The sequence below is a fragment of the Taudactylus pleione genome, unplaced genomic scaffold (genome assembly GCF_031769625.1).
Source record: "Taudactylus pleione unplaced genomic scaffold, aTauple2 ptg001186l, whole genome shotgun sequence".
Taxonomy (NCBI): domain Eukaryota; kingdom Metazoa; phylum Chordata; class Amphibia; order Anura; family Myobatrachidae; genus Taudactylus; species Taudactylus pleione.
This window is the reverse complement of record NW_028285587.1, coordinates 167,083-194,193: the sequence shown is the minus strand read 5'-3', so window position 1 is coordinate 194,193 and position 27,111 is coordinate 167,083. Positions and strand designations below refer to the sequence as shown.

Below are 27,111 nucleotides of genomic sequence, written 5' to 3'. Positions count from 1 at the left end.
GATTGCAGCATAGGTACAGTAATGTGTTCATTACCGTTGTCAGACATGTCCGCAGGGTAAATGATGCACAATAGCGCACTGGGTAGAAAGCGACCACGAGTATGTATAAATACTAACGGAGCAATATACTGGTCCTGTCTTACACATGAGTAAGCTGCAGGAACCTGTTGCCAAAATATGGCACAGTGCAGCACACAACAGTATGTGACAGACCTCAGATATATTGAGTTTTTTTATATATATATATATATATGTGTGTGTATATGTGTCTGTATATATCTATATTTACCTTTGTGTATATAGGTACATGTGTTTGTGGTTTTTACATGAAATGTGGAGGCACAAGTTCATATCATTGTGACTTGAAATAGTATTTGTATATGTGTCTTCTATTTGTATGTGTGTATATATATATATATAATATAATACATGCACACACAAACACAATGACCCGTTATAAGTATATGTACCCTTCAGAAACAATAATATATTTAGCTACTCATGTATTGTTTTTTAATAAAATATGTGTATGTTTGCTGGTATTTTCTGTGTACAAAATAAAATATATGATTGTAAAAACTGTGTAAATCATATTTATTTCATTATTTTCTTTTTTCCTCCAAAATTTTGGGGAATACATATCTATTTAAAAATATATATATTTTTTGGAACAAAATCTGGCAGCAGTTATAAATGTTAATGGAACAACCGTATGTGTGCTAGCTGAAAAGTGTGGGGGGGATGATTAGTGCTAGGGGGGTGAGAAGAGGTGGTGCTGAGGTGAGTTAGGGGGTTTGATGGAGGGGACACTACTGTGCGCATGCAAATTTTTTGGTAAAAGGTTTGTGATGGGGAACACTAATGTATGATGGACAAAGTTACTGGTAATTGGGTGCTGCTGGGGGATGAGCAGATAGACTTTGCCTGAGGGGTGAGAAGGGGGGACATTGCTGTAGGCTCCATGCTATATCTATAGATATATATATATATACACACACACACAATGTACATACCTGCGCATGTTGTACTATTGACCAGTGGAATGCAAGGCATCTATGAGGCCATTGTGTGTAAATATATATATACACACACACACACAATGCCCACATAGGTACCCTGCATTCCACTGGTTAATAGTACAACATGCCCAGGTATGTACATGTATGTATATATATATAACACAAAAACACACAATGCACATACATACCTTGCCATGTTATACTATTGACCATAGGATGCAGGGTACCTATGTGGGCATTGTGTGTGTGTGTGTGTAAATATATACATACATATACACACGCTCACACACACACACACTACCGTTCAAAAGTTTGGGGTCACCCCAGACAATTTCGTGGTTTACATGAAAACTGACTTTTATTTATCAATGAGTTGCAAAATGAATAGAACATATAGGCCCTCATTCAGAGCCGTACGCTCTGAATGAGGGCCGGGCTCCATTTTCATGGAGCGTCCTCCTGGACGCTCGTATAGCTGTGGGTCACCACCCACAGGCTATACGAGCGTGCTTTTTGATGGCCGCGATGGTCGAGACCATTGCGACCATCGAAATTGCGAGCCAGAGCCTGCGGTTGAGGTTTTCAACCGCAAGCTCCGGAGTGATTTTGGCTCTATCAGAGCCAAAATCACTCCCACTGACATCACTAGTGATGTCAGTGGGCCGGCTTCTGACGGGAGGCGTTCCCGTGGGAACGCCCCCGTCAGGGAGGCACGCCCCCGGCACGCCCACCAAAGGGGGCGTGCTGTCAATCAACATTGACAGCACGCCCCCTTTGATCGGACACAACGAGCGAAGGACTTTCCTTCGCTCGTCGCGTCTGGCGCATGCGCACGACGGAGCTCCCTCCGTCGTGCGCATGCTCAGTGCATAACATCGACCCACTTGCGAGCGGACAGCCGCTCGCGAGTGGGTCTGAATCAGGCCCATAGTCAAGACATTGGCAAGGTTAGAAATAATGATTTTTATTTGAAATAATAATTTTGTCCTTCAAACTTTGCTTTAGTCAAAGAATGCTCCTTTTGCAGCAATTACAGCATTGCAGGCCTTTGGCATTCTAGCTGTTAATTTGTTGAGGTAATCTGAAGAAATTTCACCCCACGCTTCCTGAAGCACCTCCCACAAGTTGGATTGGCTTGAATGGCACTTCTTGTGTACCATATGGTCAAGCTACTCCCTCAACAGCTCAATGGGGTTGAAATCTGGTGACTGCACTGGCCATGCCATTACAGACAATACCAGCTGCCTGCTTCTTCCCTAAATAGTTCTTGCATAATTTGGAGGTGTGCTTTGGGTCATTGTCCTGTTGGAGGTGGAAATTGGCTCCAATCAAGCACTGTCAACAGGGTATGGCATGGCGTTTCAAAATGGAGTGATAGCCTTCCTTATACAAAGTCCCTTTTATCTTTTACAAATCTCCCACTTTACCAGCACCAAAGCAGCCCCAGACCATCACATTACCTCACCATTCTTGACAGATGGCGTCAGGCACTCTTACAGCATCTTTTCACATGTTCTGCGTCTCACAAATGTTCTTCTGTGTGATCCAAACACCTCAAACTTTGATTCGTCTGTCCATAACACTTTTTTCCAATCTTCCTCTGTGCAATGTCTGTTGGCCAGTCTTAGATATGGCTTTTTCTTTGCAACTCTGCCTAGAAGTCGCCTCTTCACTGTAGATGTTGACACTGGCATTTTGCGGGTACCATTTAATGAAGCTGCCAGTTGAGGACTTGTGAGGCATCTATTTCTCAAACTAGAGACTCTAATGTACTTGTCTTTTTGCACAGTTGTGCACCGGGGGCCTCCCATTTCTCTTTCTACTCTGGTTAAAGCCTGTTTGTGCTGTTCTCTAAAGGGAGTAGTACACACCGTTGTAGGAAATGTTCAGTTTCTTGGCAATTTCTCGCATGGAATAGCCTTCATTTCTAAGAACAAGAATAGACTGTCGAGTTTCAAATGAAAGTTCTCTTTTTCTGGCCATTTGGAGAGTATAATCAAACCCGCAAATGTGATTGCCTCAGATACTCAACTAGCTCAAAGGAAGGCTAGTTTTATAGCTTCTCTAACGAGCAAACCCGTTTTCAGCTGTGCTAACATAATAGCACAAGGGTTTTCTAATCATCCATTAGTCTTCTAACGCGCTTAGCAAACACAATGTACCATTAGAACACTGGAGTGATGGTTGCTGGAAATGGGCCTCTATACACCTATGTAGACATTCCTTTAAAAACCAAATGTTTGCAGCTAGTATAGTCATTTACCACATTAACAATGTATAGAGTGTATTTATGATTTATTTAATGTTATCTTCATTGAAAAAAACAGTGCTTTTCTTTAAAAAATAAGGACATTTCTAAGTGACCCCAAACTTTTGAACGGTAGTGTATATATATTGAAAGATAGAAGGGTGGAGAGTGAGCACTTCCTAGTGCAATATTATTACATTTTGGCAACCTTCACCAAATATGATCACCCTCTATGTGAGTGGGGGTGTACCTCATTAAGTGGAATACACCACTTATATGTTAGCATAAGCAACCAAGGGAGTCCTTAAAGCAATGGTTCCTGGACACAACTCAATGTCTCACTTCATTAAAACATGATGTACATGTATAGAAGGGAAAAAAGAACCATAGTGTAATACTACACAACAAGTTTATTACACATAAAAAACAATTTAAATGCCTGTAGAAAGAAAAAAAGTCAACAAGGCTTATCTGTCGATAAGTATCGTCACACATATCACTGGGAGGATCTCATCTGTCAGATCATTCACCACCTCAATGCATTTCGTCCATATATAATCTTGGGGACTTCATCAGGAGGATAAGTAGTGCCAGTATTAGTGGTCTATAAATACCCTAAAGTATTAACCTAATTAGTGGGCATGTGTACCGCCAAAGGCGGCTCCGTGGTTTGTGTTCCACCGACCAGGAAGTCACCTGGAAGTGAGTTCCACCTACCGGAAATGCACACTCAGCTCCCGTGTATCTTCTCACTCCTGCTACTTTAGGAGTTCACCCTGGCGTTTCCCCTACTTGAGGAGTGAACCAGTGCTCTGGAGCAGCTGACACGGTCAATGCCTTCAGCTCCAGGCACCATGTCACATCCCAACAGTGCTAATATTAGTCAGGTAGTAGATGGTAGTTAATGGAGTATTAAAAAGACCACAATAGTTTAAAGTGCATCAGTAGATCAATCCCATAAATAATTTAAAAACAATTACAACATTAAAACAACTTCTAAAAATGACAATATATATGGAAACAAATAAGTTAGAACTAATAAAAGAATCAAAATACAAACTGGATTAAAAAGTAAATTAAAAAAGGAGCAATTTCATAGTTATCATTTAGTCCATTGGGAGCTAGAGTGTTCAATGTATATATCCAGAACATCTCTCTTTTCGATAATTATCTATATCGCCTCCTCTCTCACCCATTTCCACATGCTCTATAGCTTTAAATTTCAAACCATCTATATCAGTTATGGACTAATTTAAAATGTCTGGGAACACTATGGTTATCCAATTTGTTTTTAATACTACGCACATGCTCTTGTATTCTCATTTTAAAGGGTCTTTTTGTTTTACCAACATATTTTAGCTTACAGGGATATTCTAAAACATATATCACCCATGTGGTTATACAATTCATGTATTCCTTAATCAAAAAGCTTTTAGAATCATTAAAATTCATAAAAGACTTGGTAATGGGGTGCACAAATCTACAGATATTTCAATGACCACACTTAAAAAAGCCTTTTCATTGGTTCTCCCATATACTCATATTTTTGGGAGTCTTCATTTTTAATTGGCTAGGTGCAAGTATGCTTTTTAAGTTTTAGCCTTTTTGAAAACCACTTTGGGTTTGTCTGGTAGGATGGTATTTAGAACCCCATCAATTTTTAAAATACCCCAGTGTTTCATTAGAATATTGCATATGTTTTTTTCATCTCTATTAAATGGGGTGATGAATAGGACTTCTTTGTCTTTATCACACTTCTCTTTATATCTTAAGAGTTCTGACCTGTTGGTATTTCTAGTTCTGGTAATGGATTCCCTAAGGAGGTCCTTAGGGTAGCCCCTTTCCCTAAATCTACTTGAGTATTCCTCAAGTTGTTCCTCACATTTATCCTATATGCTACAATTTTGCTTCACTCTGCAAAATTGTGAGAATGGTATGTTGGTTTTCCATTTTAAAGCATGGCCACTATCAAAGTGCACATAAGAGTTGGTATCTACTGACTTTACAAAACTTTTCGTGTGGACTCCAGTCTCAGTATTCATCAATATCATGTCCAGATATTCAATTTGGTGATCATCAAACTTGTATGTGAAAGATAAATTATAGTTATTGCCCTTAATAAATTCCATAAACTCTTCAAATTTCAATCTAGTACCTTTTCATACAATTAAAATGTAATCGATGTATTGTTGATATAAAACAATATTATCTCTAAAAGTGGTAGTACCATATATAAAAACATTTTCCCAGCTGCCCATATGTAAGTTGGCAAAGCTGGGTGCAAATATAGTCCCCATCGCAGTTCCACAGACTTGTAAATAAAAATAGTTAAAAAATTTAAAATAATTATGTTTCAATATAAAATCTATGAGAGTACAAATAAAATCTTTATGATATTCACTTAGTTACAATTCACAAGAAACTCTTTGCATGATTCAATACCTCTCATATGGTCAATCATTGTATATAATGATTGGACATCAATGGTTACCCAGTGATAATCATCCTCCCAGGCAAAATTTTCCAATAGTAATATGGTCATGGTATCTTTGGTGTAAGACTTTAACCTATAAACATATTTACTCAAAAAAATCTCAATGTATTCTGAGATACGTGCCGTAAGAGAGTCAATGCCCGCCACTATAGGTCTCCCTGGGGGATTTATTAAACGTTTATGATTTTAGGGAGAAAATAGAATATGGGTATCGCTGGGTTATTTTTTACCAGGTATTGAAATTCATCTTTATTTATGAGCTCTTGTCTTAGTGCATCCACTAGAATCACTCTTAGTTCTTCCACAAAATTAGATGTAGGATCCCCATCAAGTTTAATATATGAGGAGACGTCATCTAACAATCTATGGCCCTGAATCTCATAATCCTCTCTATTCATTATCACCAGGCCTCCGCCTTTATCTGCCTGTTTCAGTATTAACCCCTCATTACTTTAGAGCATTTTTCTCACAAGTAGTCAAATTATTTTGAGTTTTTGCGCCATGAAGGGTAATCGTCTACCTCACATAAATATTTTTTCACTGATTGGTAGAACATTTCAATTTGACTACTTCTTGATTCTAAAGGATAATATTTTGAGGGCAACTTAAGGCCAGACTTAGAAAGGGTGTACGTATTAATCTCTACTAATGTCTCTTTTTTTGTAAAGTGTCTCTTTATTGTGAGCTTTCTAATAAATTTATTTAGGTCAATAAACAATTGGAAGTTATTAGACTGCAGTCAGGGCGAAAGAGGCCTTTATTAAGTGAGCTCGTGTGATGAGAGGTTAAATATATACACACACACATATATATACGCATACACACACACACACACATATATACGTATACACACACACACACACACATATATACGCATACACACACACACACACACAATGCCCACATAGGCACCCTGCATTCCACTGGTCAATAGCAGAACATGGCCAGGTATGTACATTTTATATATATGTATATATACATATATACACACATACATACACACACACACACAAACACAATGTACATACCTGGCCATGTTATACTATTGACCAGTGGAATGCAGGGTACCTATGTGGGCATTTGTGTGCGTGTGTGTAAATTATTATATATATTATATTTATATATATATATATATTTATATATATATATATATATATGCACACACACAAAACACAAAGTACATGCCTGGGCATGTTATACTATTGACCAGTGGAGTGCAGAGCACCTATGTGGGCATTGTGCGTGTGTGTATATATACACACACACATAGACAATGTCCACATAGGTGCTCGCCATTCCGCTTGTCAACAGTACAACAGAATCAGGTTGAGACTTTGGCTGTGTAGACACCGTACAATAAACTGTCAGATTTTTTTTTTTTTAAACACTTTATTTATTAAAGCAATGCATATTATCAAACAGTACACAAAATAGTCAAGAAAAATAATGATAAATGTTAGTACAAATTGTGTCTTATCAGAAATACACTAGATAAGTCAAATATTGTATAACAAACACTGTTTCTGACATTGTACCTTCATAAAAAGGGAAACATTCAAGTTTCACAGACAGTACAAAAAAGAATAAAAAAAAATACATTTCAAGAAAGAAATATAACAAAAGATGTCTTTGTTAGTTCGCCTATCTCCACCCCCACTTTTCCTCCTCGAGCAATACCCTTGAAATTTTGTCTGTAAATTAATATCTATAATCCATATTTACAAAACTATTGGAGGATCGTTATCCACCATACGATGCATGAACCAAGTAGTATTTGAAAATGAGTTACATATCTGTGTCTTAACAGCTGTAGAAAGGCTTACAATGTAACTCTCCCAAACTGCGAAGAAACGTTAAACCTGTGTCTCCTTTTCCAAAGTAGCTCCTACCCACTCCATTCTAAAGAGATAGAACAGTTTAGCTTTGAAAAGACTCATAGGAGGTGGCTCCGGTTTAATTCAGCTCTGCAGGATGGATTTCCTTGCCGCGGTACTCACTGCCAACAATAGTTTACGGCTTCCTCTTGTTATACGCAAATCACTGGAAATAATCCCAAACAGTGCCCACTCTGGACTGAGAGGTAAATAATTGATTAAATGTGTTACTGAATATGAATGAACATCAATCCAAAATTTACGTATTATAGGGCAATCCCAAAGGCAGTGTTTTAGGTCTGCCCGGGGATTTCCACATTTAAAACAATGATGCGAATCAGATAAACCAATCAAAAATCTCCTATGTGGGGAAAGATACGTTCTGTGTAATATGTTAAGGAACATTTCCGTATACATAACGGAAGGGAATGATCTACAGGCTTTGTAATGTGCGTCTAGCAATTCATCCACCCGCAGACTCGGAACCTGGGAGGTCCAAACCACAATACCTCTCTGAGATTTGGTGTGATCTAACGAGCTTCGAAGCCAATTATAAGCTGAAGAAATTGCCCCTTTATTCTGAGATCGTTGCCTCAGCATCACATCCAGTAAACTATCCCAGTCAGCAGAAGAAAAACGTCTTAGTACCAGACTGACATAGTGCTGTGCCAGTAAAAATGCTACAGGGTATCCAGTTGTCACTGGATATTTTTCAGACATCTCTTGGAACGTGAGGGGTCGGTGGGCCTCCATATTTACCATGCATCCTATACTGGTCACTCCGCCTACTCTCCAGATAGTAAAAGGGTATCCAGCTTGCCCTTCCTGAAAATCAGGATTTGATATCAATGGGAGAAATAATGTGTTATGAGCGTTTAAATTATATTTGTGGCGTGTGATGCACCATAATTTTCTGACAGACCATAGTAAAGGGTTATCTCGATATTGGGGTAAAATTTCTTGATCATATAAATGCAAGAAAGATATTAGATCGCCCCCCTGAAGAAATTCTCTTTCCAGAGAGGTAACTGCATAGTTATCATGACAATGTAGCCAATCTTTGAGATATCTAAGATGAGCCGCCTGGCAATACAACTGGACATCTGGAAAATTAATTCCCCCATTAGTTACAGTTTGTTGCAACTTTATAAGCCCAATACGGGGACGCTTACCCCTCCATATGAATTTCCGAAATAAGAAATTAAGTTGTTGGGTGTCTTTGAGTGTCAACATTAAAGGTAAAACTTGGATCAAATATAACAATCTAGGGAATGACACCATCTTGATTAAATATGCCCTGCCTATATAGGATAGTGGCAATGCCTTCCAGCCCTCCAGCTCACCAGACACCCCTCGGATAGCAGATGTGTAGTTTAGTTCATACAGAAGACTTGGCCTCCGTGGTATAACAATACCTAAATAGGTTATAAAGTCCGATCTCCATTTTAGTTCAGCCTCCCCCAAACCATTTACCAGAAAGTTTCCGGAACCCAGTCGAAGTGCTACCGACTTTGACCAATTAACTTGGAATCCCGAGCAGTCTCCAAATTGCTTTAAAATATGAAATATTTTAGGTAGTGACTGCTGGGTTTGATATATAAAGCAGAATATCATCTGCAAAGGCAGTGAGTTTAATTTCTTTATTTCCTATCTTAATCCCGTGGAAGTCCAAGTCATTATGCAAAAGACGTAACAAGGGATCTATCACCAGATTAAATAGAATTGGAGACAGGGGACAACCCTGACGAGTTCCTCGAAACATAGTAATTGGCGCACTGTTGTGGCCGTTGATTTGTAGGATGTTAGTTGGCGAGGCATATAGGTAATGAATTAGGTCAATAAACAAAGAGGGAAGGTTTCTAGCTCTAAGCACCGAATATAGATGTGGCCAAAGAACTGTGTCAAAAGCTTTTGATGTGTCTAAACTCAGTAGTATATTTTTAGAAGCATGTGACTGTGAAGAGGCAATTGTTGCCGCTATGGCTGAGCGTATGCCTTTAACAGAGTGCGTGTTTCGCACAAATCCTAGTTGATGTACCGTTAGTATTTGGGGGAGTATGTTTTGTAATCTGTCTGCCATAAGTTTTGCAAATATTTTTATATCCGAATTAAGCAGCGTTATTGGTCTGTATGTATCTATTTCCTGGGGGTTTCGATTGGGCTTGGGGATCAATATAGTATAAGCAGAGTTAAAATAGGGAAAGGGTGTATGGCTCTGCAGGATATTATTGAATAGCTCTTCTAAAGTAGGGGTTATGTGTGGTTGGAGTATCTTGTAAAACTCATTTGACAGCCCATCCGGGCCTGGGGACTTATGGAGATGTAGCTGAGAAATAGCCGAACTAACTTCTAAAAGCGTAACTGGCAAACTGAGCGATTCAGACTGCTCTACGGATATGCTAGGTAAATGTGCGTCTTGCATTATTCGGCTATGATGGTCTGCATCAAACGGAAGAGTTGAATATAAGGTACTAAAATAACTTTCAAATTGTTCCAGAATGTTCTTGGAATCAGTCAATATTTGATTAGTTTGGGGGTGACGTATCGCCGTTATATATCGTTTATATGTCTTACTTTTGGACATTGTTGCTAAGAGGCGACCAGTCTTATTGCCCCATTTATAATATTTAAATTTAGAGAAAACTAAATTCCGTAGGGCTTGTGACAATAAAAAATCATTTAATAGCTGTTGGGCTTCGGTGTACCTAACTAACGTCTCGTCACATGGGTTAGCCATATGATTTTGTAAGGCCAAATTCAATGAGTTATGTAGTGCGAGGTAGTCAGCATTTGACTTTTTTTTTAATCGGGATACATAGTCTATAATGTGGCCTCTCAAGACGGTTTTTGATGTGCCCCAGAATAAAGTGGGAGTATCCCAGTGTTCTATGGTGTCATCTACAAACAACATCCATTTATCAGTCAGAAATTGTTTGAAATCAGCTGATTGATACAGATAACTGGGAAAGTGACATCCTCTCTGCCCTCCCGCCTGCCGTGCTCTTTCCATGGTCACTGATATAGGAGCATGGTCTGAAACAACAATATTCAAAAGGTCCGTTTCTCCCACCCGTGTAACTAAGGAATCAGATATTAAGATGAGATCTATCCTAGACCAGGACTTATGAACCCCTGAGTAAAACGTAAAGGATTTATCAGTTGGATTGAGAAGGCGCCAAATATCAGTGAGCTGGAGGGCTGAGCGGAGAAGCTGAATCTGTTTCCAAACTGGGGAGTTTGGATTACGTGGAACAGGTTGTTTATCTATAAAGGGGTTATCTACAAAATTAAAGTCACCACCCATAATGATAGGATAATTGTTCCTTTGAACCAGGAAATGGGTAAAATCTTGGAGGAATTCGGAGGTTGCAACATTAGGAGCGTATATATTAATTAAAGTATATTTGAAACCCCAGATTTCTACATCTAGTAGAAGATATCTACCATTAGGATCTGATACAGTATTTAAAATGGTGAATTGGAGATCTCTATGGAATAGAATCGCCACTCCCCTAGCTTTCCGTTGGTAGTCCGCTGAAATACATTGATCCAGCCAAGGAGCCTTTAGGGACGATGCACTTCCTGCCAGCCAGTGTGTTTCCTGAAGAAACATTACTTGTGGGCGAAGTTTTTTAAGATGAGAGACCACTTTTTTACGTTTGATTGGAGAGTTAAGACCCCCCACGTTCCAAGAAACTATCCCAAAATATTTGTCAGAGCAGGAGGACAGAACTCCAGGATTTGTTATAGCTGCACTAGCCAATTCCCTGACGTGGGTGGGTGTGTTGAATCAGAGATATCATAAGAACCACCTCCTCCCAGTCCCAGCAAGCAGGGAGGTTGAGGTGTGTGTATATTCTGCAGTTTAAACAAGATAATCTCATCATAAGGGGGGGGAAGGCCAGCCAGACACCTTTATAGATTAACTTAGAAAACATACATTGCTTTATCCATCTTTTTCTCAAATTTTCCATTATTATCCAAAACCAAGCGAGCACCAATAAACACATTGGCGGTCGCAGAACATAACTTGAAATAAATTGTTTATATTTGTTCTCTATCATATTCCAGATTTGTAAAAGTAACAAATCCCAAGTATCTTATTATAGTACAGATACATTAAATCTATGAACTACACCAGGTAAATTAGATAAATTCAATCAATCGTGTGGAGGATTGTCTTGTCGTCTGAACATACGTGAGACATGTTCTTTAACTTGATTCGAATCAGTAAAGAACAACGTACGGCCGTTATTCTGGAATCTTGAGTTTCGCTGGATACATTAAAGCAAAACGTGTGTTATGAACATGTAATATCTTACAGACCTCCGAAAACTCTCTACGTTTCTGAGAAACGGATGCCGAAAAATCTTGAAATATCAAGATACGATCCCCGTTAACCAGTAACTGAGAAACTTTGCGATAAGCACGCAAAATGTGTTCCTTCATCCTATAGTCCAGGAATCTCGCAATAACTGGTCTGGGTCTGCCTGCTACATCCTGTCTTTCTGGGCCAATTCGATGAGCCCTGTCAATATGAGAAAGCAACGTGGCATCTGGGATGTCAAGTGTTCCTATCACTGAGGTAATAATGTATTCCGATAGCTGCGAATCCCGTATTTTTGGTGGAATTCCGATAAACCGGAGATTATTTCTCCTGTGTCTATTCTCCAGATCATCTATTTTGGCCTGCATGGCTTGAACAGAATTTGTTAATGTGTCTGAAGAATTTTGGAGCGTATGAGTCTGGTCCTCTGTATCACTCACTCTTTGCTCCAGTGTGTTAATTCTAGTTGTGTTTGCCTCTATTTTAGTAAGAGCCGTATCAAATAATGTTTTCAAGTTTTTTTTCAATTTTTTCTATTTGGGGCATTATCAGTTTGGAAATCTCCTGAACCATTTCCGTAATTGATGAATAGCCGATGTTTCCTCCCCAGTAGGGGTAGGTGGAGGCTGGGATTTCCCAGTGGATTTGCCAGATCTATTCATTCTAGTATTTGTATTAGATTGGGGAGTTTTATTTGAAGTATTTTTATGGACGTATTTGTCCATATCCAAGCACACAGAAACAAGACAGTAACATTTATAGTTGTCCTACGCAGCCAATACAGTATTTGGCAATAGTTAGTTTAAAGGATTCATAGACTTACAATGCAAGAATTAGGGGGTTGAAGCTACTCGGATTTGTACAATAAAGCTATAACCATAGTAATCACATTGTGGTTGTTAGTTTAGATTGTATCATATACATTGTTGACAGCAGCAGTTGTATGGTCACTTCTTAGAATGAACACAAAAATTGTAAAAATGGGCACAGTGTAGTGCGTCTCAAATAAAACTACCATATATCAGCAGCCAACAATTCTGCATTAGCCCAGTACAACCTATATGTAATTATGCAAATATCACAGAGAAAAAAAAAACAGTACAATGTATTATAGCATCAGGAAAACACATCGCATTTGTAAAGTTTCTCCACACAAAATATTCGGAGCGTTGAATGCTTTCAACAAAACTCTTTGAGTAAAGTGCTAGCACCAGAGGGGGGGGGGGAACGCAAGGAAGACAATGCCAAGGGTCACAAACAGGTGACAGGACTGGTCATCTCTGACAAGCCAGGCCAGAATATTCAGTGACCTATATCACAGGCATTGGTCACTAGAGTCACCTAGGCAGGTAAGTCAGAGCGCTAGGCAGCGCATGCGGTACCTGACCCCCGACTTCAGCTGCAATCTCCGGGACGATCCCCAGCAGCTCTGCAGGATGGCAGAGGCGCAGCGGCTCCACAGCTCTCCACAGCTCCCTGAACAAGGCAGTTGGCACAGAAGATTGGTCAATTTGCAGATAAGGAGCCGCTCCTCCACATCTACGGCTGGCACATCAGGTAAGGGCAACCGGGAGAAGACGTCTCCAGCGTCCGCAGCCTCAGTCAGTGGATGGCAGCACCACCCCCACCTGGAGTCAGCAGGTCCACAGCGGGCGTACACAGCAGTAGGCAGCCGCCGAATCAGCAATAGGTGGTGTCTCTCCCGCAGGCCAGGGGCGGTATGTCACAGAATGCCCACCGGGAGCAGGCAGCGCTCGTCCGCGCTGAAGGTCCTGTCGGCTCCAAGAGGACCCCGTTAGCCCTGTTTAGTTCCAGCAATGCCGAGTCTGCAGCAAATTAGCGGACAGCAGGTAAGAGACTTCCCAAGCGTTGAAGTCCCACAAGGGAAACCCTTCTGGTTGTCAGGGTGTGTTCGCGCCAAGCAGGCTCCCGGCGTTCATGTAGGCCATTGAATTAATGGCTGGATTCCGGGGAAAATACTTTAGGCTCCCTGACAATATAGGTATCCCTGGATTCCTCAGGTGAAGAGGGATATCATAGTGAACACAGCTAGGCTCAATTCTGTGTTTCGTGCCCTGATGTTTCAGGATTCACTGTCCTTCACAGGGAGCCAAGTTAAAACGCGGCCATACTTGATGCCCCGCCCACCGGAAGTCTCCCCATGAAATAATTTAATGTTATCAATACGCTTAATAAAGGTGCCCCTTAGAACTACCTTAAAGGAATCCCAAAGGAGAGAAACATCAGTACATGAGGCATTATCCACACGATAGAAAACCCAAGCAGCTTCACATTCAGGGCCGGCACCCACTAGGTCTAGCCAGAATGGGTTAAGTTTCCAAAAGCGGGCACCGTCCGAAAGGGAGGAACCAATACTAATGCACAGAGGAGAGTGGTCGGAGACACCCTCGACAAATAATCAACTACAGAAACTCTGGGAACCAAAATAGGTGAAATAAAAACCATTTCAATACGTGACAAAGAGGACTGACAGGAAAAGGTAGAGGGATAGCGGACACACCAGACATCCAACCAGCCCAATACAGCAATCAGCACTCTCAATGCGGGATTCCAATGAAAGATATGAACACAGTGTTAAAATATATCTCTGATCCTGTATATAGAGCAGATGGTATAGGACCTAGGACTCCTTCCACTATATCCAAGGTTTTGAGATTTCAAGCAGCCATATGAATAGTCGGTACAATTAGTTTCAACACAGTCTTTAGCAACCTGTGTGACGTCTCTGATGCGTAACAAGATCTGATTTCTGTGCAAAACATTTCCCACACTCAGAACATGGAAATGGTTTCTCACCTGTGTGACGTCTCTGATGCGTAACAAGATCTGATTTCAGTGTAAAACATTTCCCACACTCAGAGCATGGAAATGGTTTCTCACCTGTGTGACGTCTCTGATGTGTAACAAGATGTGATTTTTGTGTAAAACATTTACCACACTCAGAACATGGAAATGGTTTCTCACCTGTGTGATGTCTCTGATGTCTAACAAGTTCTGATTTCTGTGCAAAACATTTCCCACACTCAGGACATGGAAATGGTTTCTCACCTGAGTGAATTTTTTGATGTCTAACAAAAACTGAGTGACGTATAGAACTTTTACAAGATTCAGAACAAGATAATAGCGTATCACCTTTATGAGCTGTACTGTGTATAACAAGATCTGAATTATCAGGAGAATGTTCTTCATGATTAGAGGGATCAGATGATATATCCGTACTGTGAAGTGTTGGATGTATATTTAGGGTAATGGGAGTTTCTCCTGGAAAATCTTGTGTGATGTTCTCATCTTCTATTTTAAAATCTGGCGACACGATGAGATCTCCCTCTGAGATATTCCTGCTTGTGTGTTCATCTACAGGAAACAAATGAGAATAGACATAAATGTTTACATTGAGGAGCAAATGTTCATGGATGTTTCAGCGCTTTCTTATACTTAACATGTCTTAGAATGAGCTGATCGTCTTCCTACCATGTGGAGTCCCCTCACCTCCCTCAATTTTACTATCCATCGACAACCTTTCCATCTCTTCTATCCCACAAGTCTGAAGTCTTGGAGATATCCTTTAATGCCCGCATTAAGTTCCTTTTACAGTCTTGTCAGTTCTATCTTTAAAATATCTCCAGGATCAGCCCCTCTCTCACCCTAGAGGCACCTAAGGCCCTCATCCACTCACTGTACATCTTTAGACTCTTCTACTGCAACTTACACCTATGTGGCCTCCCCAACTCCCACCTCTCTCCCCTCCAATCTGTCCTGGCTCATCATCTCCAAAATAACAGCTTCAGTCTCCCCTACAGGCCCAACACTTGTTCCCTACCCATGTGAGAACCCAATTCAAACTCACCTAAAATGCCCTCAACCAATCATCTCCCCCCTACTTCTCCATTTCCCTCCAGACTACCACCGCCCACTTTGTTCTGCCAAGAACTGGTGCCTCTCCTCCCAACTAATTACATCCTCCCACTCCTGCCTCCAGGACTTTACCTGTGCTGCTCCCCACCCCTGGTACTCTCACCTACTGACTCTCCTAAGCTTCACAAACTCTGTAGATCTACTTCTTTACTAAAGCTTTCCTGCTCTCATCTTCACCCACCTCTGTATGCTCCTTCCTCACTATGTATCCTCTAAGTGCCACCCCTGTCTGCCAGCCCCTCCACCTACAGACTGTAAGCTCTAATGAACAGGGCCCTCGTCCCTGACCTATACTAACGCCTCCTCCCCAATACTAAAAGCAGCACAGAACCATTGGGCTCAGCCCGTGCTGCTTCTGTGGCTACTGTGACTGTATAAGCTGCAGTGTTGTTATAGCTGGTGTCCCATGTGCTACAATGTTTTGTACTGTAAGTTTTCTGCACTATTCCCTTGTTAGGCTTACAATGTGTTCTGTTTATATACAGCGTAATGCAAAGCGGACTCCATATAAATAATGATTAATAATAATAATATTAGTCCATGATGTATAATTTGAATTTGCAAACAATTCTACAGCTACTTTATTACAATAACTGTACATACAGCAGATATGGCTCCTGCTGCACAGATAAAATAAAACACTACAGGATTACCAAGCAGATGGCATAGACCCAGCCATGGTGACATGTGGTGAGTAACATTCCCCAGCTACTATCATGGGAGAGGAAACCAGATAAGCCAGTGACACTGGGCATCCAGTCACTTCTCTCACACACACTGGAGACGTGGAAGCACAGTAGCTCTGTACACTAGCAGCATGTCCTGGCCACCGGTTACACGACTCACAGGTCTCCAGGTGGACACAAAGGTAGCAAATGGAAACAGTGCAACAGCCACTATATGTCCCTCTGGTCACACGCAGGTGCCACAGTCCCACTGTCACAGTCACACTACTATTATAGGCTGAGTCATTCATTGTAGACAAGCATTGGTGGAAGCAATGTGCAATAATAAGTGTGTGCTTATAGTTTTGTGTGTGTATACATGGAGTTTGTTGTGATGTGTAAGTATAAGGTTTTATAGTGCAGGGAGGAGACTGGTCAGATCTCTGGCCTGGTAACACACAGTGACATGATGTGAGGAGGAGAGCAGGAGTATAATAGGGGCTGATGGCTCCTGATGTATGAGATACACCAGAGAGTGTGAGGAGGAGTCTGGTCAGAGATCTGGGCTGGTAACACACAGTGACATGATGTGAGGAGGAGAGCAGGAGTATAATAGGGGCTGCTGGCTCCTGATGTATGAGATACACCAGAGAGTGTGGGGAGGAGACTGGTCAGATCTCTGGGCTGGTAACACACAGTGACATGATGTGAGGGGGAGAGCAGGAGTATAATAGGGGCTGATGGCTCCTGATGTATGAGATACACCAGAGAGTGTGGGAAGGAGACTGCTCAGATCTCTGAGCTGGTAACACACAGTGATATGATGTGAGGGGGAGAGCAGGTGTATAATAGGGGCTGATGGCTCCTGATGTATGAGATACACCAGAGAGTGTGGGGAGGAGACTGGTCAGATCTCTGGGCTGGTAACACACAGTGACATGATGTGAGGAGGCGAGCAGGAGTATAATAGGGGCTGATGGCTCCTGATGTATGAGATACACCAGAGAGTGTGGGGAGGAGACTGATCAGATCTCTGGGCTGGTAACACACAGTGACATGATGTGAGGGGGGGAGCAGGAGTATAATAGGGGCTGATGGCTCCTGATGTATGAGATACACCAGAGAGTGTGGGGAGGAGACTGGTCAGATCTCTGGCCTGGTAACACACAGTGACATGATGTGAGGGGGAGAGCAGGAGTATATTAGAAGCTGATGGCTCCTGATGTATGAGATACACCAGAGAGTGTAGGGAGGAGACTGGTCAGATCTCTGGGCTGGTAACACACAGTGACATGATGTGAGGGGGAGAGCAGGTGTATAATAGGGGCTGATGGCTCCTGATGTATGAGATACACCAGAGAGTGTGAGGAGGAGACTGGACAGATCTCTAGCCTGGTAACACACAGTGACATGATGTGAGGGGGAGAGCAGGAGTATATTAGAAGCTGATGGCTCCTGATGTATGAGATACACCAGAGAGTGTAGGGAGGAGACTGGTCAGATCTCTGGGCTAGTAACACACAGTGACATGATGTGAGGGGGAGAGCAGTAGTACAATAGGGCTGATGGCTCCTGATGTATGAGATACACCAGAGAGTGTAGGGAGGAGACTGGTCAGATCTCTGGGCTGGTAACACACAGTGACATGATGTGAGGGGGAGAGCAGGAGTATAATAGGGGCTGATGGCTCCTGCTGTATGAGATACACCAGAGAGTGTGGGGAGGAGACTGGTCAGATCTCTGGGCAGGTAACACACAGTGACATGCTGTGATGAGGAAAGCAGGAGTATAATAGGGGCTGATGGCTCCTGATGTATGATACACCAGAGAGTGTAGGGAGGAGACTGGTCAGATCTCTGGGCTGGTAACACACAGTGACACGATGTGAGGGGGAGAGCAGGAGTATAATAGGGGCTGATGGCTCCTGATGTATGTGATACACCAAAGAGTGTGGGGAGGAGACTGGTCAGATCTCTGGGCTGGTAACAGTGACATGATGTGAGGGGGGAGAACAGGAGTATAATAGGGGCTGATGGCTCCTGATGTATGAGATACACCAGAGAGTGTGGGGAGGAGACTGGTCAGATCTCTGGGCTGGTAACACAGTGACATGATGTGAGGGGGAGAGCAGGAGTATAATAGGGGCTGATGGCTCCTGATGTATGAGATACACCAGAGAGTGTGGGGAGGAAACTGGTTAGATCTCTGGGATGGTAACACACAGTGACATGATGTGAGGGGGAGAGCAGGAGTATAATAGGGGCTGATGCTCCTGATGTATGAGATACAATAGAGAGTGTGGGGAGGAGACTGGTCAGATCTCTATGCCGGTAACACACAGTGGCATGAGGGGATAGAGTAGAAGTATATTAGAGGCTTATGTCTCCTGACTCCCCCACTGAGCAGATACATTTTCCTCATTATTCTGTACTGACAGAGGAGGGTGTATAATAAGAACGTGTTGTAGTGACTGAGAAAGGAGAATATATAACTCTTTTCTTTAATAAGTGTTTATTATTCACCTGTGCTGATATCTGTAGGGATTTCCTCCTCCTTACACTGCTGATCACCCCTCACATACGTCTCTTCTTCTCTCTCTCCATCTTCTGGCTTATTATCAGTCACATACGTCTCTTCTTCTCTCTCTATATCTTCTGCCTTCATATCAGTCACATACGTCTCTTCTTCTCCCTCTATATCTTCTGCCTTATTATCAGCCAGACCTTCACCCTAAGAAACCCCCCAAAATTAAAAGCAAATAAGTTTAAAAATGTCTGCTTTAATTAATTCACATTAAGTAGAAAAATCACAGAAAATAATATACACAGCTTCTGTACAGATCATATAATGAGAGTCACTATAGTGTATTGGTGAGATCCTAAATCCCATCTACCTGATGCTCCTGTGGGATCCTGTGATTCTCCTCTGTACAATCCTGTGAATCAAGAGGACGGGAACACCTCTCTGGGGTATTTCTGTTACTGGGTCCATCTGTAAGAGATACACAGTGACAGAGTACATTGTACACATGTGATTATCAGACGATGTGTGTATATAGGGGGCCCCCCATACCTGCTCTCCCCTGTACAATAAATGACAGTCTCCTCTTACCCAGTGATGTGAGGGGCCAGTGATTCTCCATCATCACGTCCTTGTACAGACCCCTGTGTTCCTCTATATACTCCTCCTCCTGCATGGAGACATAGACAGTGACATCCTGACACCTTATAGGAACCTGACACACACAATGATACAGTCATCACCCAGACACATCCCCTGGTGTTACTGTATAATGTCCCATTCCCAGCAGTCACCTCTCCTTTCAGCAGTAGAATTATCTTGTTTGTGAGGTTCAGGATCTTGTGTCTCTCATGTATCAGTGAGTGAGGTGGAGGCACCGTGATGAGGCTCTGGGTCCTGCTCAGTCCTCCTGACACATAGGGATGGCTGCTAGGTGTCTCACACTCACCAAATGTCTTCTTTACTACTGTGTAACCCTGTGTTTTGGGGAAAATACCAAATATCACTGCATATACTCCCAGATCCTCTCACCTCCCCAGTCATGTCCCTGTATTATTATTACTATAGATATAAATGGTGACACTACCAGATACCACACCAGTCATGTCCCTGTATTATATAGATGTGATGTCACTGTGATACTCCCAGATCCCCTCAACTCCCCAGTCATGTCCCTGTATTATTACTATAGATATAAGTTATGTCACTGTGACACTCCCAGATCCCCTAACCTCCCCAGTCATGTCCCTGTATTATTACTATAGATATGTGATGTCATAGTGACACCCAGATCCCGTCACCTCCCCAGTCATGTCCCTGTATTATTACTATAGATATAAGTGATGTCACTATGACACTCCCAGATCCCCTCACCTCCCCAGTAATGTCCCTGTATTGTTACTATAGATATAAGTGATGTCACTATGACACTCCTAGACCCTCTCACCTCCCCAGTCATATCCCTGTATTGTTACTATAGATATAAGTGATGTCACTATGACACTCCCAGAAACTCTCACCTCCCCAGTCAGCAGGTAGATGATCTCCAGGGTGAGATTTAGAATCCTCTCAGTCATGTGACTCCTGTCCGTGTCCATCCTCAGTGATCAGTGAGTTATACAGGACACGTCTCACCCTCACGTGACTTCTAGTAAAGATTTTCTGGTCCTTTACTTGTCTAGGAATAAATATAATATAATAAATATATAAGTATATGTATCATATTCAAGTAACTCTTAAGCACTCCTCTTCCACAAGCCATATCACACACCTGATACACACTGATCACTATACACAGGTCACACTGATATCACACCTGATACACACTGATCACTATACACAGGTTACACTGATATCACACACCTGATACACATTGATTATCACTATACACAGGTCACACTGATAGCACACACCTGATACACACTGATCACTATACACAGGTCACACTGATAGCACGCACCTGATACACACTGATCACTATACACAGGTCACACTGATAGCACGCACCTGATACACACTGATCACTATACACAGGTCACACTGATATCACATACTTTCCCTATGCCTCTGTCTCCCAATATCTGAGTGACTTGTTTTCTCTGCTCTTGTATCTGCAATAAGTACTGAGTGTCAGCTGTCTGGTACAGTATGTGACTCTGCAGTTGTAGTGGAACCATAAGTCCCAGAATTCCCTGTCATGCTGGAATACATAGTTAGCCTACCAGGATGTACGTTACATGTGTGACAATCCTGCAGGCTATGGGCATGTAGCATAGGGTAGAGGGTAATCACATACACACTGAAGATCTAGAACAGTGTTTCCCATCTCTGGTCCCTAGGGATCCCTAACAGTACATGTTTTCCATATCTCCTTGTGGGAGCACAGGTGCCTTCGTAAGGCTGCGTACATACCTATAAATATGTCTATTCAATCTGTCTGGTGGGAAGGATAATCTGGTAATGTATGGGAGCAAATAATATGAGATATGGTAAGAACTTACCCTTGTTATCTCTATTTCTACAAAGTCCATAGTGTTCCACAGGATACCTTGGGTATAGGTGTGACGTCAGTCGCTGGGCACCATAGAGTTAAGCTTTTCAGCCTCCCAGGATGCACTAGGGTCCCCCTCCTATACCCCGCCCCCGAGCCAAGGCACCTCAGTTAGTTATCAAGCCATAGGCTGGAGGAGGAGAAGGAAGAGAGAGAAAAAAGATCTGGACACATACAAGAATCACATTCTCACCAGAGGGAGACGGAAAACCGGTGACCAGAGCATAGCCCATCTGCAGCACAGGTGCGACAGGGCGGGAGTCCTGTGGAACCCTATGGACTTCGTAGAAATAGAGATAACAAGGGTAAGTTCTTACCATATCTCATATTTTCTACTTCAGGGTCCATAGGGTATCCACAGGATACCTTGGGGATTTCCCCAAGCAGTATCCTTTAAGGGTGAGGACGCTCCTGTGCTGAAAGGAGAATCCGCCGCCCGAAGGAAGCATCCTGAGAGGCGAAGGTGTCAAACCTGTAATACCTCACGAAGGTATGGACAGAGGACCACGTAGCAGCCTTGCAGATCTGAACTGCCGAGGCACCACGTCGAGCTGCCCACGAAGGACCCACAGACCTAGTGGAATGAGCCTTCAGAGAAGGAGGGACCGGTAGGCCTTCATGAAGATAAGCTTCAGAAATAGCCATACGGATCCAGGCTGCCAAAGTTTGCTTTGAAGCAGGCCAACCCTTTTTACGGAAGCCATAGAGGACAAACAAAGCGTCCGACTTCCTAAACGAAGAAGTGTGGTCAACATAAGTCCTTAAGGCCCGCACAACATCCAAAGAGGCCTCACCCACGGAAAGACCCGGTGAGTTAAAGGCCGGAACAACGATTTCCTCGTTAACATGAAACTGGGAAACAACTTTGGGAAGAAACTCGGGCCGAGTGCGGAGCACTGCCCTGTTCCCATGAAAAACCAAGAAAGGGGGTCTACAAGAAAGAGCCCCTAACTCAGAAACACGTCTGGCCGAAGCAATGGCCAGAAGGAAAACAGTCTTAGCTGTTAGCCATTTAAGATCCACTGAGCCCAGTGGTTCAAACGGTGGTCCTTGGAGAGCCCTCAGGACCACAGCCAAATCCCAAGGCGCCACGGGTGGAAGAAAGGACGGCTGAATGCGGAGAACACCTTGCATAAAGGTGCGCACATCCGGGATTGTAGCAATCCTACGGTGAAACCAGACAGATAGGGCCGAAACCTGTACCTTCAAAGAAGCAAGGCGAAGCCCATGATCTAGTCCCGCTTGCAGGAAGGAGAGAATCCGAGACAGACGAAACTCCCGCGGTGCATAACCTCTCGGTCGACACCACTGGAAGAACGTATGCCACACGCGATGGTATATCTTCGCGGAAGACGGTTTCCGAGCTCGTAACATGGTACGCACCACAGAGCTGGAAAACCCCCGGGACCTCAGCATGGCCGTCTCAACAGCCACGCCGTCAAAGACAGCCGAGTCAGGTCCGGGTGAAGACAAGGACCCTGAGACAGAAGGTCCGGTCGTAGCGGCAACCGCAGAGGACTGTCCACGGACAGACCCTGAAGGTCTGAGAACCAGTGCCGTCTGGGCCACGCGGGAGCTATCAGCAGGAGCATCCCTCCTTCCTGTTTGAATTTCCGGATTACCCGTGGAAGAAGGGAGACCGGAGGGAACAGGTATGCGAACCGGAACGTCCACCGGATGGACAGAGCATCCACCAGTGACGCCCCTTCGTCTCTTGTGCGAGACCCGTACACCATGAGGTCGATTTCTGGAAGACCCCACCTGTCCACCAGTAGTTGAAAAACGTTCGGGTGCAGGGACCATTCCCCCGGATGAACGTCCTGGCGACTTAGAAAGTCCGCCTCCCAATTTAGCACTCCCGGGATGAAGACCGCTGATGTGGCCGGAAGATTGCGCTCCGGCCAAACCAGGATCCGAGAGACCTCTACGAGAGCCGCCCAACTGCGAGTTCCTCCTTGCCTGTTTATGTAGGCCACGGTGGTAGCGTTGTCCGACTGGACCTGCACCGGGTGACCCTGGAGAAACCGCTGTGCCTGCTGGAGAGCATTGAAGACCGCACGGAGTTCCAAGATATTTATTGGAAGCTCCGCTTCTGTCGGCGTCCACCTGCCCTGGAACAAGTGTAGACCCGAAACTGCTCCCCAGCCCCGAAGACTGGCGTCCGTTGTCAACAGGACCCAATTTGGAACCCAGAACGGACGTCCCTTGTTGAGGTGGGTCGTCTGTAACCAGCACACAAGGGACAGGCGAACCTCCGGGGTGAGCACAATCGTCTGGGACTTCAGAGACTGAGGCAGCCCATTCCACTTGGACAGGATCAGGTGCTGCAGAGGTCTGGAGTGAAACTGGGCGTATTCCACCATGTCGAACACCGACACCATGGAGCCCAGTAACCTCATCGCCGAGTGTAAGGACACCCGGCGGCTGTGCAGACAACTGCGCACCCTTGACTGTAAAGCAGAGATCTTGTCCTCCGTCACGAAGATTCTTTGCTGTCCCGAGTCCAATAAGGCTCCAAGATGCAGAATCCTCCGAGACGGGATTAGAGTGGACTTCTGCCAGTTGATTAGCCAGCCGTGCCGTTGCAGCAGTGCAATGGTCAGGTCCAAGTGGCGTAACAGGAGCTCTGGAGATCCTGCCACCAATAACAGGTCGTCCAAGTACGGCAACATGCGGACTCCCTGCAGACGCAGAGAAGCCGCCATGACCGCCATCACCTTGGTGAAAACACGTGGTGCTGTCGCCAGGCCAAAAGGTAACGCCCGAAACCGGAAGTGGTCGCTGCGGATTGCAAACCTGAGGAACTGTTGATGGCGCAAAAGAATAGGGACATGCAGGTAAGCGTCCTGTATGTCCAATGACACCATCTAGTCCCCAGGTTCCAGCGCCAGAATGATGGACCGTAGGGTCTCCATCCGAAGCTTTGGGACCCGCAAAGACTTGTTGAGTGCTTTGAGGTTGAGAATCGGACGATATGACCCATTGGGTTTCTGTACCATAAATAGATTTGAATAGAAACCCTGGCCCCTCTGGGAGAATGGAACAGGCACTATAACTCCAGCCTGGAGCATAGTGTGCAATACCTTCCGCAGCTCCGTAGCCTTGTTCCGGTCTGATGGTAGACCCGTGGTGAAGAATCGAGCCGGGGGTCTGTGCCGGAAGGAGAGGGCGTATCCGTGGGAAACCACCTCCAGAACCCAAGTGTCTGTCGTAGTGGTCGACCAACACTGGGCGAACTGTAGCAGGCGGCCTCCCACCCTGGAATCCCCCAAAGGGAGGCCCGGACCGTCAGGCCGCAGGCTTGTCATCTGGCTTGGGGGCCGGACGTCTGGTACTCCATGCCTGCTTCCGGGGCTTGGCCGATTTCTTAGGACTAGCCTGTCGAGGAAACGACTGTGGGTTGGGCCCTAGATGACCGAAAGGACGATGGTTCAGAACCAGAAGGAGCAGCGGCCGACGGGAGACAAGCCGATTTGGCTGCCGCCAGTGCGGCCACAATCTTATCCAGATCCGGACCGAAGAGAACTTCTCCGGTAAACGGCAACGCCTCCAGACCCTTTTTGGAATCTGCGTCCGCCTTCCAGGATCGCAGCCACAAGGTGCGACGAGCAGCTACCGCTGCTGAAGAAATCCTAGACACCAGAGTACTAATGTCTAGGGCTGCCTCCTTGATGTAGGTGGCCGAATCACGGAGATTGCCAATCAACTCCGCCTGTTCGGCCGGACAGTCGGAATCAAAAGAAGCCTCTAATGAATCCGCCCAGCGCTCCATCACTCTGGCAACCCAGCAAATGGCCATAGCCGGCCGTGCTGCCCCCCCGCAAGGGAATAAGCGGACTTCAGGTAGATTTCCACCTTGCGGTCCGTAGCATCCTTAAGGGAGGACATGGATGGCATCGGCAATGTGGCACTACGGACAAGACGGGTCACGTGAGAATCCACCTGTGGAGGGGATTCCCACTTTGCAAAATAATTATCCGCGAATGGATAAGCCACCGCCAGGCGTCTCTGCAGCTGGTATCTTTTGCCAGGCTGTTTCCACGCCTCCTCTAAATGGTCCACCAACTGACCCGAAAGAGGAAAGACTGTGGCATCGCCCTTCACATCCTTGAAAAAGGCATACTTAGATTTAGCCGCAGGGGGAACTTCGTCCTCAATCACCAAGGCTGTGCGGACCGCCCGAATAAGTCCAGGAATATATACTTTGGACTTAGCATCAGCGTCCTTAGTATGGAGAGGTTCCTGATCGTAAGGATCCAGAATCTCCCCATCATCAGACGTCCCCTCGTCATCCTCATAAGGAGCCGACAGAGACGCCACCGGCCGTTTATGCGGCCGCATCACAGACTCCCCTTGCAACACATCCGACAAGTGCTGTACAGAACTCGTCAGGGAGTTAACCCACGCTGGCTCCTGAGAAACCGGGAGCGGGGAAATAGGGAGACTGTGGGGCACCACCAATTGTCGTGGGAAACCCTGCATGGGTGACGACACCACTGACTGCTGGGATAAACCCATCGGTGTAAACGCGGGCTGCGGAGCTAACTGGCCCACTAAGGCTGTAAGCGCCTGAGCGAAACAAGCCCAGGGCGGCTCCTGTACCGGTGCTGTAACCGTAAGAGGCCGCGCCATGGTCAAACACTGCCGGCAAAGGCCCTCCGCGCTACCCTCCCCCTCCGCTAACGGTACTTTACACGTAGTACACTGTAGCCGGAGGGGAAAATCACTTTCGGACATGATGGCACCACGTATGTGACCTCTCTCACCAATTATAACTTAAATAGGCGAGAGACCACCCTGCAGCACCGCACCGCAAGGGCTTAGCAGAAAGAACAGGGACAGTAATAAAGCTGACAGTTTAGAGAAAAGTTACAGGCAGCAGCGCTAGCACAGTCACATACAATGCAAAGAAAATCAATTCCTGCACTAACAGTGCTGATCACTCAACTACGCAGACACAGGGCCTGGTAGGACACAACGCTGCATACACAGACCTGACCACAGCGGAGGAGAGGTATGCGGGGGGACCCAGACCACGATGCTTCCGTCCAGCGCTTCCAGCAGCGTTCACCATGCGTTCTGGAGAAGATGGCCGCCGAGGAGCAGAGAGGAGGCTGGCCTGGGGGAGGAGCGCTGCCACAGGACCAGTCGGCAGCATACAGAGAGGGCTGTGTGCAGCGGGGGAGGCGCCGGCTGTGAGACAGGGAAGGCGCGCTCCCCTGGCATGCATTTAACCCCTGGGACGCCGCAGCGCTACCGCTCTGCTGTGGTCCGCTGTCCCAGGGGGTAGTGGAAAGCGCAGGTTGGTCGCCTGGCTCCACGCTGCAGCCAGTCCCCAGGGAGCCCCCTGCCTGGGGACTTAGGACCATGTGACCAGCGGGGACCCACCGCGGGACCCCGCTGCTTACCTTTGTCCCCCTTGGATCCGGCCATGGTCCGGAACATCTGGGGTCACCGCTAGCTGTGACCCCAGATGC

General features: G+C 44.7%; 1 protein-coding gene across 1 annotated transcript in view; it reads right to left on the bottom strand.

Annotated features, from left to right (window-relative positions):
• Positions 1-27,111, bottom strand: part of LOC148451061 (uncharacterized) — a 220,026-nt gene that overhangs the window by 103,853 nt on the left and 89,062 nt on the right. Inside the window, exons 8-13 of the mRNA XM_088462311.1 lie at positions 20,604-20,684; positions 19,878-20,060; positions 19,675-19,798; positions 19,457-19,554; positions 19,086-19,293; positions 14,696-15,337 (exon numbers count right to left, since the gene is read on the bottom strand). Coding sequence (XP_088318437.1) covers positions 14,696-15,337; positions 19,086-19,293; positions 19,457-19,554; positions 19,675-19,798; positions 19,878-20,060; positions 20,604-20,684 — 1,336 coding nt within the window. The remainder of the gene's footprint in view (positions 1-14,695; positions 15,338-19,085; positions 19,294-19,456; positions 19,555-19,674; positions 19,799-19,877; positions 20,061-20,603; positions 20,685-27,111) is intronic.